General features: G+C 37.7%; 1 protein-coding gene across 2 annotated transcripts in view; it reads left to right on the forward strand.

Moving 5' to 3' along the window:
* The window catches only part of WDR72 (WD repeat domain 72), a gene marked incomplete at both ends in the record, with an annotated part of 202,792 nt that overhangs the window by 20,760 nt on the left and 164,310 nt on the right, over positions 1 to 17,722 (forward strand). For both annotated transcript variants that reach the window (XM_080707446.1, XM_080707447.1), the window contains 4 exons: positions 2,701 to 2,842; positions 3,209 to 3,454; positions 5,884 to 6,104; positions 9,331 to 9,526. In XM_080707446.1, coding sequence (XP_080563572.1) covers positions 2,701 to 2,842; positions 3,209 to 3,454; positions 5,884 to 6,104; positions 9,331 to 9,526 — 805 coding nt within the window. The remainder of the gene's footprint in view (positions 1 to 2,700; positions 2,843 to 3,208; positions 3,455 to 5,883; positions 6,105 to 9,330; positions 9,527 to 17,722) is intronic.

Below are 17,722 nucleotides of genomic sequence, written 5' to 3' on the forward strand. Positions count from 1 at the left end.
GCACCGCCACGCCTGGCTTACCTTGTCTTTTTCAACTCATTAATTCTCACAGTGATCCCATATAGTAAGTGCTTTTCTTAGTCTTCTTTATCAGTTGGAAAAAGTGAGGCGGAGGCTAGGTAAATTAGTCTTTTAACAAAAGTGCCATATGATAAAAACTAGATATATAATATAGCCATATATAATATAGCCTAGCCCCAAAAATTTCACTCTTAATGAGTTGATTTTACTACCTCTTGGAGGATAAGTACTTCCTGGGATGGGTACTGGATACTCATATAGTTAGGGGTGAGGAGAGGGGTTTAGGTGAATAGCAGGGTTAGAGAGGGAACTACGGGGAAGAGGGGGACCCCAAGGTCAAGGAGGAAGGAGGGGGCCCCAAGGTCAAGGGGGAAGGAGGGGGGCCCCAAGGTCAAGGAGGAAGGAGGGGGGCCCAAGGTCAAGGAGGAAGGAGGGGGGTCCCAAGGTCAAGGGGGAAGGAGGGGGGCCCAAGGTCAAGGAGGAAGGAGGGGGGCCCCAAGGTCAAGGGGGAAGGAGGGGGGCCCAAGGTCAAGGAGGAAGGAGGGGGCCCAAGGTCAAGGAGGAAGGAGGGGGGCCCCCAGGTCAAGGAGGAAGGAGGGGGACCCCAAGGTCAAGGAGTGGCCGTGCCTGAGTGAGGAACAGCAGCATTGAATGTGGGGAGAAGGGACAGGGCAGCAGCAACAGGGACCTGGAGCTTCAGGAGCAGAGCCCTGAGCTCAAGGGGAACCCGTGGCTCTGACCTGAGCAGCACCAGCCTCTCTGGAAACCCCTTTTCATATCAGAACAGCAAAGGACTTAGAATAGTCAGTTCTCAGTTGCCGACAAGGTTACTGGGAAGTTTGCTTATCCAATTTAACCAAATTTTATCAGTGGATTTCTACCAAGTAAAACAGTGAAATTGGTAAGACTTCAAAAGGCTTTCTAGGTATTTGAATAAATAGGAAATGGATAGATAGATAGATACATACATACATACATACATAGATGGTAGATACTGAAGGGAGCATTGTTATTATCACTCTTTCATGGTTGTAGAAAATTATCTATCTATCTATCATCATCATCATCTATCATTTTTTGTAGTACTGGGCATGGAACCCAGGGGCATTCTAGCTCCGAGCCACACCCCAGCCCTAGTTTTTATTCTTTTATTTTGAAGCAGGGTCTCACTGAGTTGTGAAGGGCCTCACAAAGTAGCTGAGACTAGCCACAAACCCAGATCCTCCTGTCTCAGCCTCCTGAGTGCTGGGATGACAAGCGTGTCATCTATTTATCTTTCAGATTTCCTTGGCACTATTTTATACAGTACTCTTATTTTGGGGGGACTATATAGGATTCCTTATCTTTGTTGTAGGGTATAGAATTTGTTTCTTGTTTTCTGTTTTAGTTCTATAACAGTGATAATAACAACGCTTTATAGCTTTCTGGTGAGGGTTAAATGCAACAAAATTTTGGCCCTTACTCTGCTCTGAAGACACACGATAGAATTTTCTACTCACATATCTCTGTCCACCGCTCAAAGCGTAGATTTTCTGTATAGAAATCATCACTGTATTAGGAACCACTACTTTCTTAGACTTCTTTAATTCTAGCACCAGAAGTTGGCTTTCTTTTCAGGGTGCCTTGTATTTGTACATCAAAAGAGGATCCTGTGGGGTCTTTTTCTAATCACTCAGTCATTTTAATTCCTGTGTGCAACCTCCATATACAAGCCTACCTTCAGAACAGCTGCCCTGCACTGAGACACTGGACACGCTCTAAATGTGCTCACTTGTGACATCTGATGAGCACTGTGCCTCATTACCATCTATTCTGCCACAGCAAAGTTAAAACCACGCATGCAATGCATTTATAAGCGGTAATATGTATAATACATGTAACATAGAGTGTGTAGGAACATATTTTGCTGTATAGCACATGATGTCCATGATAAGTTATGATGTCATTTTTCTGTGCGGACACTTGGAATTTGGGATTTGAAATTACACGTCAGACCTGAAAGAAATGTTCAACAGAAAGTGGAAAGCATTGGGCTAACTTAGTCAAAATTGCTATACAGATATTAGCTGTTGTTATTTTCATGGACACTTAAAGCTGAAGAGGCCTAGGACGAGATTGGACCTCCAGAGTGGCTAGCACAAGCACGAAGACAGGGCTCCTGGCCAAGAGTGACTACATTCAGAGCCCAGTGCCGTCTCCACCGCAGGGCAGTCAGCTCCTTCACGGCCAGCTTCCTCATCTGTAAAATTAAGACAAGGGTAATGCCAGTTTCACAAGACTATGGTGACTATTATTTACTTAATATGTGTTAAACTCTTCTCAGTACTGTGTAATGCATACATATATACATGTATATAAATGTATGTAACTTGTGTGTGTGTGTGTGTGTGTATATATATATATATATATGTATATATATGCAAAACATAGTTGATAAAGTTTAGATATTCTTATCAACTCTGACATGTAGCTGATGAATTTACTTCCTTTTTGATGAATTTTTTTGTGTTTCCTAAGTTAAAGATTATTTCATTTAATTCACTCGGCAATTTTGAAACACTGGGACCTAAATTGAAAACTTAGTTCAGCTCTGGAGTGCTGCTCCTCCATTTCCAAAGGCCGCATGGCTCTACATTTGGAAGACGTTCTGGTAACAGGTCACTTTGTGTTTTGGCACAGAGCCTCCCCTTCGTTATGGGCTTCATGGATGAAAGGAAAGAACCCTTTTACAAGGTGCTTTTCTCTGGAGAAGTCTCAGGAAGAATCACTCTGTGGCACATCCCTGATGTCCCCGTGTCCAAGAGTGATGGTTCTCCTGGAGGTAAGATCATTTTCTGTTCTAATCAGTCACATGTCTTCTAAGAACTAATTTGTCATTGACTCTGTATTTTCCTGAGTTGGGTAACATGACCCTACAAACAAACAAAAACAGTCACTTGTGAACCACGATGTATTAGACACTAGACATAAACACGTAGCTTGTAGATGCGGACAATTCAACCAACATAATGTAAATTACTATCCATTGAACATATCGAAGAATGAATGCTGGCAATGTGAATATGGATTAAATTGTTAGACCGTATGCATAGTTTTGAAGAAATGAAGAAATGTCTTGATCGTATTTTTCCTATTGTAGATTGATAAGCCACATTTTTTTCTTATTTTGTGTATTTTTTTTTTTTAGAGATACCAATAACTACCACCTGGACCCTTCAAGATAATTTTGATAAGCACCAAAAAGTATCACAAAGTATTATTGACCATTTCTCTGGGCTTAAAGATGAGACAGAAACCACAGTAGTCACATCGTCAGAGTATGTCCCGAGTCTTGATAAATTAATATGTGGCTGTGACGATGGGACCATTTTTATTACACAGGCTATGAATGCAGCCAAAGCAGGGCTTCTGGAAGGCGGCCCTTTATTAAAAGGTGATTGAATTTTATTTAATTTTCTTTACCTTATTTGTCTAAGATTCATATTTAGCAAGCTGCATCAGAAAAGATTCACAGGGTTTTGACTGGCCTTTGCTGATAAATTTGTACATATTTTAATATTAAAGTAAAATGGGCTTTTAGGAAATTCGAGAAAGTTATACAATGAAAAACAATTTTATCTCCTTGCTCTTACAGTTTCTTTCACTAAAGCATACTGTAAATATTTGTTTCTTTATATTCATTTTAAAATTTTCTGTATATATATGCAAGCATATGTCAATATAGCAGTATGTATTAATTATATTACATAAATAGAAGCATACTCTGTATGCTTAGGTAAAAGGTTCTTAAATCAATGTTTATGAAATATTTGATGTTCATTCTTTATGAGCCCATTTTAAATGTCTAGTAATAACATTTTTTCTTTGTGTGTGTGTGGTACTGGGGGTGGAACCCATGGGCTTTTCTACCTCCAGGCTGTACTCCCAGATCTATTTTATACTTTATTTGGAAATAGCGTCTCACTACGTTGCTGAGAGCCTCACTAAGTAGCTGAGGCTGGCTTCGAACCTGTGCGATCCACCTGTTTCAGCCTCCCAAACGTGGGGATTACAAGCGCTAACCACTATGCCCGGCTTAGTAATAAAATTTTAACTCAAAAGGTCTACTAATTGATGTCCAGTTTTTCTAGTCTTTAGCGAATACAAACAATATGTAATTGATTCTCCTCATACATATATGTAGATGTATGTCAGTATTAATATCCAGTAGTGGAATTACTGAATGAACATTTGTCTATATTTTAATTTTATTTATTTAATTTTGGTGGTTCTGGGGATGAAACCCAGGGACCTTCTACCTCTGGGCTACATTCCAAGACCTACTTTTATATTTTATTTGGAAACAGGGTCTTGCCAAGTTGCTAAGAGCCTCACTAAGTAGCTGAGGCTGGCTTTGAACCTGTGGTCTTCCTGTCTCAGACTCCCAAGCTTAGGGATTACAAGCATGCCCACCACACCCACATTGTCTGTATTTTTAATTTTGAAGTATCTGGAAGTTCCTGTAAAAATCTTACATCAATATACATTCATGTCAGTAATAGTCAATAAAAATGCCTTTCCCTCAACTGGGTGTGATGGTGTACACCTGCAATTCCAATATTTGGGGGGCTAAAACAGGAGGATCACAGGTTTGTGGAAAACCTCAGAAATATAGTGAGATCTTCAGAACTTATCAAAACCCTGTTTCAAAATAATAAATGAGAAAGGTCTAGGGGTGTAGCTCAGACCCCTTGGTTCAATATCCAGGACCAATAAACAAACAAGCAAATAAATAAGTAAAATGCTTCTTTCTCAAACCTCTGTCAACTTTGCCTGATATTAAACTTTTTACTCTTTCACAATTAGGAAAAAGAAATTGTATCTTTCTGCTTTCCATTTCTTTGTTGATAAAGTATACATGTGTTCTTGTATGTCTTTGGCATTACAACAGTAGACACCTGTTAAGCAAATTCCATGATGCAAGCAGGAGGTTTTATATGAGGGAAGGAAGTATAGGTTGTGACTGAGATTTTAGGATGTATAGAAAAGAATTATATACCATTTAAAAAATTATGTAAATTCAGTTGGGCATGGTGGCACACACCTGGAATCCCAGTACTTGGGAGACTGAGACAGGAAGATATAGGGTTCAATACCAGCTTCAGCAACTTAGGGAGGCTTTCAGCAACCTGTTTCAAAGTGAAAATAAACAAACCAAAGGGCTGGTGTGTAGCTCAGAGGTAGAAAGCTTCTTGGTTCAGTGTTCGTTCTCTCTCTCTCTCTCTCTCTCTCTCTATCTCTATCTCTATCTCTATCTCTATCTCTATATATAGCAGATTTATTTATCTGCAAATCTGTGCTCTTAAATATGTGCTTGGTTTTAGATACTCAGAATTAAGTCAGTAAATAAAGCTAAATAAAGTTATTGGAGCCTCAGATACTTTATTTGTGAAACAAAGATATAGAGCTAGGTAATCTCTAACATCTGCCCAAGTGAAGTATCCTGTGCAACTTGCTTTCCCTGTGTTAGACTTGGCCTTGATTATACTAATTCAGAAAACAGCAGAAATCATCTTACCTTATTTTGTGAAGGCTTCGCTCTTTTGCAAAAAGTGTTTGCTAGTTCGTGGTACAAGAACTGGTGACTTGCTAATATTCCTAAGGAATAAGTAGAGTCGATCACCCAGCGTTAGTGCCCCATCAAACCCGGATCTGGCTTCTGGTAAAGCACTTGCCGTGGTAGAGAGTCTAAGGGTTATTCACTAATTTTCTTGGCCAAGTGTGTACTTATGTTAATCTGTGACAGACAAATCTCCAAATTCTGTCCTGGACAAAGATGAAGTTTGCACTGTTTTGTATGTTTTTTTTCTTTTTTTCCCCCAGATTCTCCCTCTCATAAAGTTCTTAGAGGCCATCACCAAAGCGTCACTGCATTGCTTTACCCACAGGGTTTCTCTTCAAAATTAGACCAGAGTTGGATGGTGTCTGGCGACCAAGGCTCATATGTTATCTTGTGGAATATTTTTACTGAAGAAATTTTGTATAAATTCTTTTTGCAAGCTGGTCCAGTAACAACTCTTTTGATGTCACCAGAGAATTTCAGAGTAAGTTAAGGGACATAGTAAAATAAAACACAAAATTTGAAAGTTATATGACATTATAGAACATTAAAAAAACAACAGGAAAAATAACCCATATTCTCAAGAGACAAAAAAAATTCTGTGTACACGTAATGTAACTGGATGGTTTTTTCATATTCTTTTCTAATCTTTTTATATTTTATTTTTCTTATAACTTATGCAAATAATTTGGCCCTAAAGCAAATATATCACCAATTCTAGTTTTACAAAAAAACACTTAATTATTTCAAAGTACCTACATACTTTCTTTTATCTCTAGTTCTGTTTGAATTTTTAATGCAGAGTTATTTCATAAAAATAATAGATAATGTAAATACAAGCCAAACAATGTTGGAAAATATATCAATATGTTTAAAAATTAGAAACTTTTTAATTTCAGTAATTTCCTTTTGTAAGCATATTGATGTATTATTCCTATGTACATTTTTATTAACATGTTTATTTAATAACTATTAAGCCAAGCATGGTGGTGCAAGCTTATAATTGTGGTACTTAGAAGGCTGAGACAAGAGGATCTCACTCAGGTTTGAGGACAGTCTCATCAAAATAGTGATGCCTTCTACAACTTAGACCATGTTTCAAAACGAAAAATAAAACAGAGCTGGATGGCTGGACAAGGTGTTGCACAATTGTAATCCTGGTACGTGGGAGGCTGAGACGGGAGGATCACAGGTTCGAGGACAGCTTCAGCAAGTAATGAGACTCTCATCAACCTAATGAGGTCCAGTTTCAAAATAAAAATAAAAAATAGGGTTCAGTGTGTAACTCAGAGGTAGTTGTTCCTAAGAGAATCCCCAGTTCCACAAAAAGTAAGTAAAGAAATATATAAATAGATAAATATTGAGATTTGACAAATTTATGAGTATCTCTCTTATATAGGGCAAAATGAAACAGGTATAATTTTCTCATATCAACTTAAATTTGGATATTACAAAACTGATGTCTTCGTTAAAATATAAACAAATCCAAGTTTTCAGTTTTGTCTGCAGTCAAATCCCAGGGTAACATAGGTAAGTCAATTTTGTAGGTTAGGTAATTAGCTTGTAAAATTTTTATTTTATAATATTGTGAAAAGTTAGTTCCAATAAACTTGGAAAAATTTATACTATATTTTGTAGTAAGACATAAAAAAGCAATATTTCGGCAGCATAAATGATTAAGTGAAACAGTAAAAAAAAATTGAACTCTTAAAAATAGTTCATGTGGTGATGTGGAATACCTTGATACAGCTTTTATTCTTCTGTTTCTCTATTCTGTTGGTTTTGTTGTTGTTGTTTGTTTATGGTACAGGAGATTAAACCCAGAGGAATGTTATCTCTGAGCTGTACTCTCAGCCCTTTTTACTTTTTTAATTTGAAACAAGTTGTTGAGGGGTTGAGGGTCTCTCTTGGTTGCTGAGGCTGTCCTTGAACCTCTGGTTCTCCTTTCTCAGCCTTTCAAGTACTGGGCTTATAGTCTTGTTATTATTATTATTATTACTTTTTTGCTGCAGTACAGCGGTCCAAGTCACTTTCACTCCTGATCTATTTTACTCCTGCCTTAGCCATAGATGATTTAATGCTAAGGATCCATTCAAATCAAGTCCAATAAAAAGGGACTTTATTTAGAGAGCATAGCAGCAATCCTTTAGCCATCCAGGACAAAACGTAGAAAGGCCTCACAAATTCAGAAACCAAGTTTTCTGCGCTAAACTGCTATGCTTTCCTGTGATGCTCCCCTCTTGCTTCCTCCTGTGAATTCTTCTATCTTTTATTGCTCAAATGCTTACAAAGCAGAATCTGGTTGGGTCACCAGTACATGTCCACCCCTGGTCCTAAGACGTGTATTCACGTGGCTTGTGTGTAATGTTCCTGAAGCACACCGAGCTGCCCATTCTAGATGGGCAAGATTCTCCACTCGTGAAGGATGCTTGGGAAGGAATGCCATCCAATCCTTTTTATAAGTTTAAGCCTTATATTTATCATACCTGCCATTTTGCAATTTTTTTTTAGACTCTAGTCTCCTTATAAGAATTAGAGAAGAAAATAATTTTCCTAGTGCCCCACAAAGAGGTTGATGAAGGGTCTTGGGAGGTCTCTAGAAATACAACAGCTGAAATCGACAATAAATAGATCGACAATGCCCAACACAGATAGGCATTGCCTACACTGTGGTCAAGGTAACCACACACTGACTTTTTAAAACAATCTTAATTATTCTTGTCCTCTCAACCTATTTTGGTCTGTGTCTTTGAGGCTGTGCATTCAGTAGGAGCCATTTAACACTTACCTTTAGATTGTGTCCACTCTGAATTCCTGTTTGGATTAGAATCTGGATAGTTCTAGGAAGAGAATCAGATCACATTTTGAGGTGTTTGGTAGGAACTATCAGCTCATGACACCCTTGCGCCTAAGCTTGTGTCTATAAATAGCTTCTTTTGCGTGGCAACAAATTAGTTCTATTTTTTTAACAATTGTTTATTGAACATAAATAGTTTACATTTAAACTATATTTGGTGGTGCCCTCTCCCCCCCCCATTTTCCCTTCCCCCCTCCCATTAATGGTTGTGCAGGTTAACCATGTCATATTCATAATTTTACACATATTCAGATGTAGACCCTCATTAATCAAGGTAAGCTTTCCTCCTCTCCTATCGTTCCATTCAAACTTTGCTGATATTTCCCCTCCATTATCTGGAGTCCCACTGGTATCCTCTGTGTTTCCTAGTTTGGGCATATTAGAGGAAACATATGTACCTTCTCCTTCTGTGCTTGGCTGATCTCACTTAACACAATGTTCTCCAGGACTTTCCTTCTTCTTGCAAATGATATAATTTTGTTCTTCTTTATGGCTGAATAGAATTCCATTGTGTGTATTTTCTTCTATTTTTTTAAATTCTGCATTATTTCAGATATCTGCCTCACTGCCTGAATTTGCTAGGTAATTGTCAAATCCCTCATTTGCCTCGTAAGTAGATCTGGCCTAGGATTCTCCATTTTTACTTGTATAAAATGGAGAATCTTGACCTTTCTTATAAGTGGTTGAGGTCTATGTGAAGAGATTCTGCAGAAAGCAGAACTGTACATGTGTGAATAAGGCTTTAACAAAATTTTCTTGTGTGTGTGTGTTATTAGGGGAAAGATATCTGTGTTAATTATAGAGAAAGCATTTGACTATTTACTTACATGAGTACGCTGTTGTCTTTTCACAGCTGAGAGATGACCAAATGGTGTGTTGCGTGTGCAGTGACCATTCTGTAGCTCTCCTGAACCTGGAGGAGAAGAGGTGCCTCCTGAGGGCTCAGAAGCACCTTTTCCCCGTGCGCATGATCAAATGGCACCCAGTGGAGAACTTCTTAATTGTTGGCTGTGCAGATGATTCTGTCTACATCTGGGAAATTGAAACAGGTAAACTGAAATTTTACAGTGTTTTATCCTTTATATATATTTACTACGCACACACGTGTGCAAAGTTCGAGAGGACTCAGAAATGGCATCACTTGCTTAACCTTTGATTGGGCTGCCTTTATGGCTTCAGTTGAAGTCATGTGTGGAAAATAAAACACAACATCCTAAGTCACATCCTTCCAGCTGATGGGGCATTGCACAGGAATGAGCCGGATATTTCTGGAAGCTATAAATAAAAACTTAAGTTATCTACTTTAATTATTAACAAGAGAGAAATTTAGTGTCCTACTGGTCTCAAATGATCATTAAATTCTGCCTTCTTCAGCATACTCACCATCTCTGCAACATTCTGAGCTAATTGATGATCACTGATAATGGAATATAATTAATTATAAAACTTGGAAAAGTTGAGTCAGGGAAACTGAAAACTGAGCGGCTTAGTTGAACTTTTGATATTGTACCGTAGAATGTGTAGTCTGAGCTTTCAAGGTTTTCTTTTTAAGTTTTACCATATAACTGAAGATTGAGAATAACATTTCAGAACTTGGTGGGAACACACCGAATGCAGTGAGGTAATTCATGAGTACGAGTCAGGAGAGTTCACCTGAGAGTACATTTCACTGAAACTATTGGATGATTTTTTATTGATTAATCCGTGGTGGTTTTGTGTTGGGTATTATTAACAGACTGGGTAGTTTATAAAGTGAAGAGTTTAGGACCATACTTCACCAAAGTAATTACTGTTTTCTTCCATTTGACTGTCATGTGCTAACGTTGATGACTAATGTACTGGAGTTTTGAGGGTGCAACATATCAGTACCTTACATCTATACCTTCTTTTCAGCTTTGATCACTTTAATCTTCATTTTCCCATTGGACTCTCATGACTTCTGGGGTAGGTAGAAGTATTAGTCATCATTTTATTGATGAGGAATTGTAGACCTGATGTATAAACGTGCATGATTGCACAGCTAATAAATGGTGGGCCAGTTTGGAGGCTCTGGTGGTCTATTCCACAGTTTATTAACAATTAGGAAAGCTTTAGAATACTTAGGTAATCTTTCTATCTGGATAGCAGTCGAATATAAAAATGGATAAAATAGACTCTGACCCGGGATTTGCCTAGGACCTATTAATGGGGAGATCTGTGACCTTGTGCATATTAATTTGGCTTCTCTGCAGAGAAATTTCTTTATCTGTGAAATGGGAGTGATAATACTTTTTTCTGTCAGAATTTAATGAACTAATACCTATGATATTTATAAAGAGTGTCCGTAGGTGATAAGCTCTGAGTAGTATTATCATTATAGTTATTATCAAAGAAAGCAGTAAAATATTCTGCTTGTAAAATACAGGTCTGTAAAACACATATACTTAGAAATGTGCACAGTTATCCAGGCGTGGTGGCGCACGCTTGTAATCCTAGTACTTGGGAGGTTGAGACAGGAAGACTGTAGGTTTGGGGCCAGCCTCAGCTACTTAGTGAGGCCCTGTTGGGCGCTCACTTCACACTGTAAACAAAAAATAAGCACAGTGAATAAATGACCTAAATATAATACCTAAAACTGAAAGGTTTTTTTAATTCATAGCACTGGGTGTTGAACCCAGAGACATTCAGCCTCTGAGCTACACCCCATCCCTATTTTATTTTTTATTTTGAGAGAGAGTTTCACTAAGTTACTGCAGCATATCATGAATCTGTGACTCTCCTTTCTCAGTCCTTCAAAGTACTAGACCAAAGATCTGTAAAAAAAAAAATAGGTATAAATATTCATACCAGTGGGTATGGTAATGGATTCTCAGATATGTCATAACAATACGGGCATTAATAATGACAGGAAAAATAAAGCCAGACACAGTGATACATGCCTATGATTCCAGAACTTGGGAAGCTAAAGTATGGGGATTGCAAAGTTGAAGCCATAGTAGGAAATTTATTGAGACCTTGCTTTAAAATAAAAACTAAAAATGAGGCTGGGTTGTATCTCAGAGTCCGTAGAATTCAAACTCCAGTACCCAAATAAATAATAAAAAAGTGATATATAAAAAATTAAAAAAATGAAAAATAAGGCTGAGGGTATAGCTTAGAGGTAGAATGTCCCTGGGTTCAATCCCCAGTCTAAAATAAATAAATAAATAAATAAACAAATAAATAAATAAATAAAAATGCACAGTTGCATTTTTAATTATAAATACTTGGCGACTGAACATGTTTTTCTGGATGATAGAATCCATCAGGAGTAAAATAGTATCTGATCACTCACACGTGCTCAAGGTCCTTTAGCCCCATCAGGATACACAACTTAATAGGTATGTTATTTTATTTTATTTTTTGGTGGTACTGGGGTTCCTGGAAGCCCTTCTACCTCCGGGCTACACTCCCAGACCTATTTTATATTTTAATTTGGAAACAGGGTCTCTTAAATCAGTGAGGCTGGCTTAGAACCTGTGCGATCCTCCTGTCTCCACCTCCTGAGTATGGGGATTACGAGTGTGCACCACCATGCCCCGCAATATGTTATTTTTGATGAAGTGGGAAATAGAAGAGAGAAGCCAACTCACTAGTACTTCTTGAGGTTATATTTATTCTCATTTTGTATTTAATCTCATTATTTATATCCTTGAAATACATAATCAGGCATTGACCTTTCAAAAATAAAGAAAAGGAAGCAATCTTACACCACCACCTGATCATAATTGCTTTTATTATGATTTGATTTCTGTTAGACATCTTTCCATACCTATGAAGAGATATCTGTATTATATTGCAGTAATTGTTCTGGAAGGAAACTGAATTAAACTCAGATGGGTCAAAAGAAGAGACTGTAAGAAAGGGGATATTTATAGGGCATGGGTAGGGATTAGGGAACAGACTAGGACTGGATGTTGTTAATAAACTACTTTTTTATTTCCCCACCTGGATTTCATCTGGATAAGATATTTTCCATATTTGATTTTGTATTTTATTCTTTTCCTATAAAATAGAAAATTCTGAGACCAAGAAGCATTTCCATTTATATTTTCATAAAGTTTGGGAGTGTGCGGTGAATAGGGTCAGCACAAGCTAAGACAAAATCAGGCTGAAAATAGACTAACCATAATGTTCCAATCACTGATGTTCCTGGTACGGGAATAAATGGACAAACGATGCATGAATGGATGATGGAACCAGCACAAGTGTCCTTGGACCTCCATAGGTCGAGGAGAAATGAGTTTCCCTTCCCATTAGCCCCGCATGGCTCCAAGATGGTGGCTACAACCATGAGCAGGTCCTTGGCTTGCCAAGCTGAGCCTCCTGCAGGATCTGGAGCTCACTGCCTGTGACTGGCACCTCAGGCATCCTATTTCCTACCCCAGCTAGTTTTTCCTGGGCCGTTGCCTTTCAGCTTTCCTTGTGACTACTCTTCATGGAGGTCAGGCTCAGTCCCATGTGTGGAACAGACCTTTGTCTATTTCTCTAGCACATTCCTCCTTTGTTCTATTTTTCTAGCACTCTGCCTCCTGTAAATACGTGACAGGAATAAATTGGCATGGAGTTAGTTATCAGATCTTTACACACTAGGACAATTTCAAAGCCCTTGGAGAAAAAATAGGAGGTGTCACCTGGATAAGAGTTTGGGTTAAAGGACATAAAAAAAGGAAAAGGAAGGAGATAAAAGGAAAACGTCATTTTCACTCCAAAGTCTGCTTCTTTTTTCGTATTTTTTCAAAGTCTGCCTTGGTGAGAGTTCAGCAGTGTGATGGGTGGCGTCTACCCCTGCACTGTTCCCCTCCTGGGAGGAGGATAACACATGATTCCTCTTCAGTTTTTTACAAATACTTTATAACAGACTATTCTTCCTTTATTCCCAAATCTCTTTGGTAGAATGCAGATGTATATTCTATTTATTTGTTTATTTATTTATATTTTATTTAATTTTTGTGGGTCTGGGGATGGAACCCGGGGGCGTTCTACCTCCAAGATATGCCCCCTGCCCTATTTTTTATTCTTTATTTTGACACAGGGTCTCACTGAATTGCAGAGGGCCTCACTAAGTAGCTGCGACAGTCCTTGAACCGCGATCCTCCCATCTCAGCCTCCCAAATGCCGGGATTACAAGCCTGTGCCACTATACCCGGCTCATGTGTATGTTCTAAAGCCACACAACCTCATGCCTGTCTTTCTTGAAGTGGTAAGAAGTCTTCCCTTCTCACAAACGGCATAGTCAGATGCGTACCAGGGCAGAGTTTGGGATCACAGTGGGGCAGACCCATCACATGGACAAGTTATTTCTTGTGCATTTTTAATGTAACTGTTATTATATTACTGAAGTTCTTCTGCTAAGTATATGGCCTGTGTTTTGAAATACACCATATGAATTTTGTGGTGGTGGGGAAATGAACTCTTGCTGCTTAAAAAAAATTTTCATAAAATGGTTCAGAAAACCTTTTCTCTCTTCAGTGCTCGGGAGTAGATATTTTTAGGTTTGAGGGCCATATGATATCTGTTGCAACTACTGAACAACGCTGCCATGGTAGTTCAAGGGAATTATAAAGAGCATGTGCAAATGAGTGGGGGTGAGGTTGTGTTCCAATAAAACTTTATTCACAAAAACAGGCAGCCAGCAGCCATGGTGTATAGACCCCTGAGAATGAAGACTGTTCTTTTTAAAGACTGTTGTTGCTGTAGTAACTTCTTCTAAAAGCAGGCCATAGTTTATGATTTTATTATAGCCTTACTGTCTCTTTGTGCTGGGGAGGATGGTATGGTTAGATCCATCTTGCCAGTGAGGAAATGGATCACGAGAAGTTTTGAAGAGTCCAAAGGTCCTCAGGCAGATGGATGTTGGTTCTTGCTTTAGGGTGGATATGTCTCTCCAATCTGTGTGTTCTTCTTGTATCTCTCAGTAGCAATACCTCCTGCAGCTAACAGTCGGCCTCTTAAGGCTGTCACACAAAGAGTTCAATAAGAGAAAAAAGGAAATACTGCTACAAGCTCTATTTTTTTACTCTGAGAAATGCAGCTTTATTGTATTTTTATATCTAACAAAATATATTAATCACTCACAAGATACAAACTGATCCCAGTAGAGAAAAAAGTTGTGCAAACATAGGATGATTTGTTTTCAAAAATTTCCATTAACAAGTTTTCATTACTTGCTATTAAATGAAGACAAATACTTTTAGTAAGTATAAACTAATAATTTTAAGTCAGAAAGGTAAATAAGTACATATTTTATATGCACATACACATGGGATCAGCATAAGCCAAATGAACCATTTTAGCTAGTGTTCAGAGAAGACCTACTGGAGCCAGGCTATTCTAGGACCTAATGAAACTCCACATGTCAACAAGCATGTGTTCATGGATGCACTACATGCTCTTGTGAGGAAGAGGGTCTCTGGCTATCTCTCAGAACATGGCGCTTAATTTACACATAGTTCTGACAGCGCTGGTCATCTGATTTCTTAAATGACAGATTAGAAGCGCAGATTACATGTGGGAAGGCTGTTCATGGCAGGCACTCTGATAGCAGAGGGGGTAGCCGATAGGAAGGGAGGAGAGAGGAAAGCTATGCATCACTCCTCAAGACGGCCTGTCTTGAGTTCCTAGGAAGAGTCTCCAGACACAAAACAAAGCAAATGCTGAAACTACTTCCCCTAACGGGAGGCTCCTACACGTCCCTGGACAGTCCAGGTCCCATGACTGGTGTTGGAGAGAGGGGCTTTTCCTCCCCCATTACCACCTGGTTTCCAGGACAAATACTGAAAGTTGTTACATCCATAGTCGATTCCAAACCCAAGGAAAGCTCAGGAAAAACTTGGTCCCTAAAATTCATGGACTGAAGTCTGACCAATGAGTGGCTAGGATAAGGTGGCAGGTGAGTCTACTTGTATTAATTCCTTCCAGTTGCTGCTTAGTTAATGTGGGCTGTGTGATCCTGAGATGAAAGCTTTCATGTCTCTGGTTACAATATAGTTACTGTGGAATAACATACTTTCTTTTCTTTCTTTCTTTTTCTTTTTCTTTTTTTTTTGGGGGTACTGGGGTTGGAACCCAGGGACATTCTACCTCTGAGCTACACCCTCAACCCTATTTTTTATTTTTTATTTTGAAACAGGGTCTCACTGAGTTGCAAACAGCCTCACTAATTCGTAGTAGCTGAGGTTGTCCACAAACAGCGGTCCTCCTCTCTCAGCCTCCCATATGCTGGGACTACAAGCATATGCCACCACACCCAGCTCACACTCTGAGCTTTAAAGTTAATACTTTATAAGCATACAACTGGAAAAAAGCCTAGTCATAAGAAATTAAAAAGTAAGGATACAGATAAAATTTTTAAGAGTTATTTTCAGCACATGTATTAAATTTTTATTTTATTTCTTTTTCTTATTGGGACTAGTAGTATTTAGGTGGAAAATAATTCAGATTAAAATGGTGCAATATAAAAAAATAAAATGGTGCAATATAAATGAAGCATTTGTTCTATGATTTTATAGTACAAGAAAAAAAATAAACATAGGATGTGAATAGAGACTCCTCCAAAAAAGATATGAAAATGGCCATCAAGCAAAGGAGAAGTTTATCATCACCATTAGCCTGCAGAAAAATCCAAGTCAATCACAGTGAGACATCATCCCACATTAGCTAGAACGATCACATTCAAAATACTGAAAAGTAACTGTTGGCATGGAGGTGGAGATAAGAACAAGTTGTTGGTGGGAGAGTAAGATGGTGCCACTAGAGAAAACATTGGCATTCCTTCAGAAAGTTGACTGTAGGATCATCATATGATCCAGAGCTTCTGCACCTTTATTTCCAAGAGAAATAATAGCATATTCTTTCATAGAAATGTGTACATAAATAATGACTGTACCGATAGTCATAATGACCAAAGGTGCAACCAATCCAAATATCTATCAATGGAGATAGGGGTAAACCAATTGTTGACTGTATCTGTTTATCAATGCACCTACACATACCCCGGACAGAAATACTCAGCCTTAAAGAAGAATGAGGTATTGATACAAGCCACAAGTTGCTTGAATTTTGAAAACATGCTCAGAGTAATAAGTAAAACACACAAAATTAATCTTTTTTGATGAAATAATAAAATCTACAGAAACAGCAGATGCATCATTGTCAAAAGATGGAGAGAGGAGAATAGGAAATGATTATTTAGTAGGCATAAGGTTATTCTTATGAGGTGATTAAAAAGTTTTGAAAGTAGAGATGTTGACTGCACAGCACTATGGATGCACTCGCTGCTACTGAATTGTGTAGCAAATATATACTATGTTAATTTTATATCAAGTTAAAACCACAAACATTTGGAAGTATAGAGATATTTTTAAAAAGCATTAGAATCTTAGCATTTGTTGAAAGTCATATTAAAAGGTAATGCATTACCCTATCATTATTTTGTAATGGAGACTATAAGATGTTTATTTCTTTGAAAAATGAATTCATTGTCTATTTCCAAGATTTCATGCAACAAGCTCAGACCACACTGATAACTCCACACTGATAACTCATCTATCAATCAGTAGAAAACAAGATTAGGATGATGAGAAAACCAAAAGAGATGTAAACATGATTATGATTTTGAATAGAGTTTGCATTTATAGGAGAGAATGGATTAGGGAATCTGGAGAGTGATCGAAAGGAAGAGAGACAGATTCTACTAGGAGAAATCAAATGTGACAGAATACCTGGCCTACTGATATTGTAGCAAATAACCAGCCTATAATAAATACATTTTAGTTGGTTTAGCATTTTTATTTTAAGTGACTTAAAAATTTTAGCCATTGATATAAAAACAACAAAATATTCTTATTATACTATTTATAATTTGGTTAAATATTGGCCATTATTGTGCCACCCAAAGAAATACTGCTATAGGAAAAATGTAATGTTATTTTTCATGAAGTGAATATAATAGTCAAAATCTTTTTATTAAGAAATATATTTTATTTTATTTACTTTTTGTTTTATTGGTGTACTATAGTTACACATCATAATGTGTGTAGTAGCCGAAATCTTAAAGACAGTAAAAATACCTGGGCACTAATACATTATGTAATACCCATTCAATTAATTTTTATTGAATATTATTATTATTTTCTCCCCCAAATGAAAGTCAATTTACTTAAAATGATCTATATGTATATACTTTCCTTTCTTCCTTTTATATATTAACATATAACATAAAATTG

This window comes from Muscardinus avellanarius (genome assembly GCF_963383645.1).
Source record: "Muscardinus avellanarius genome assembly, chromosome: 12".
Lineage (NCBI taxonomy): Eukaryota > Metazoa > Chordata > Mammalia > Rodentia > Gliridae > Muscardinus > Muscardinus avellanarius.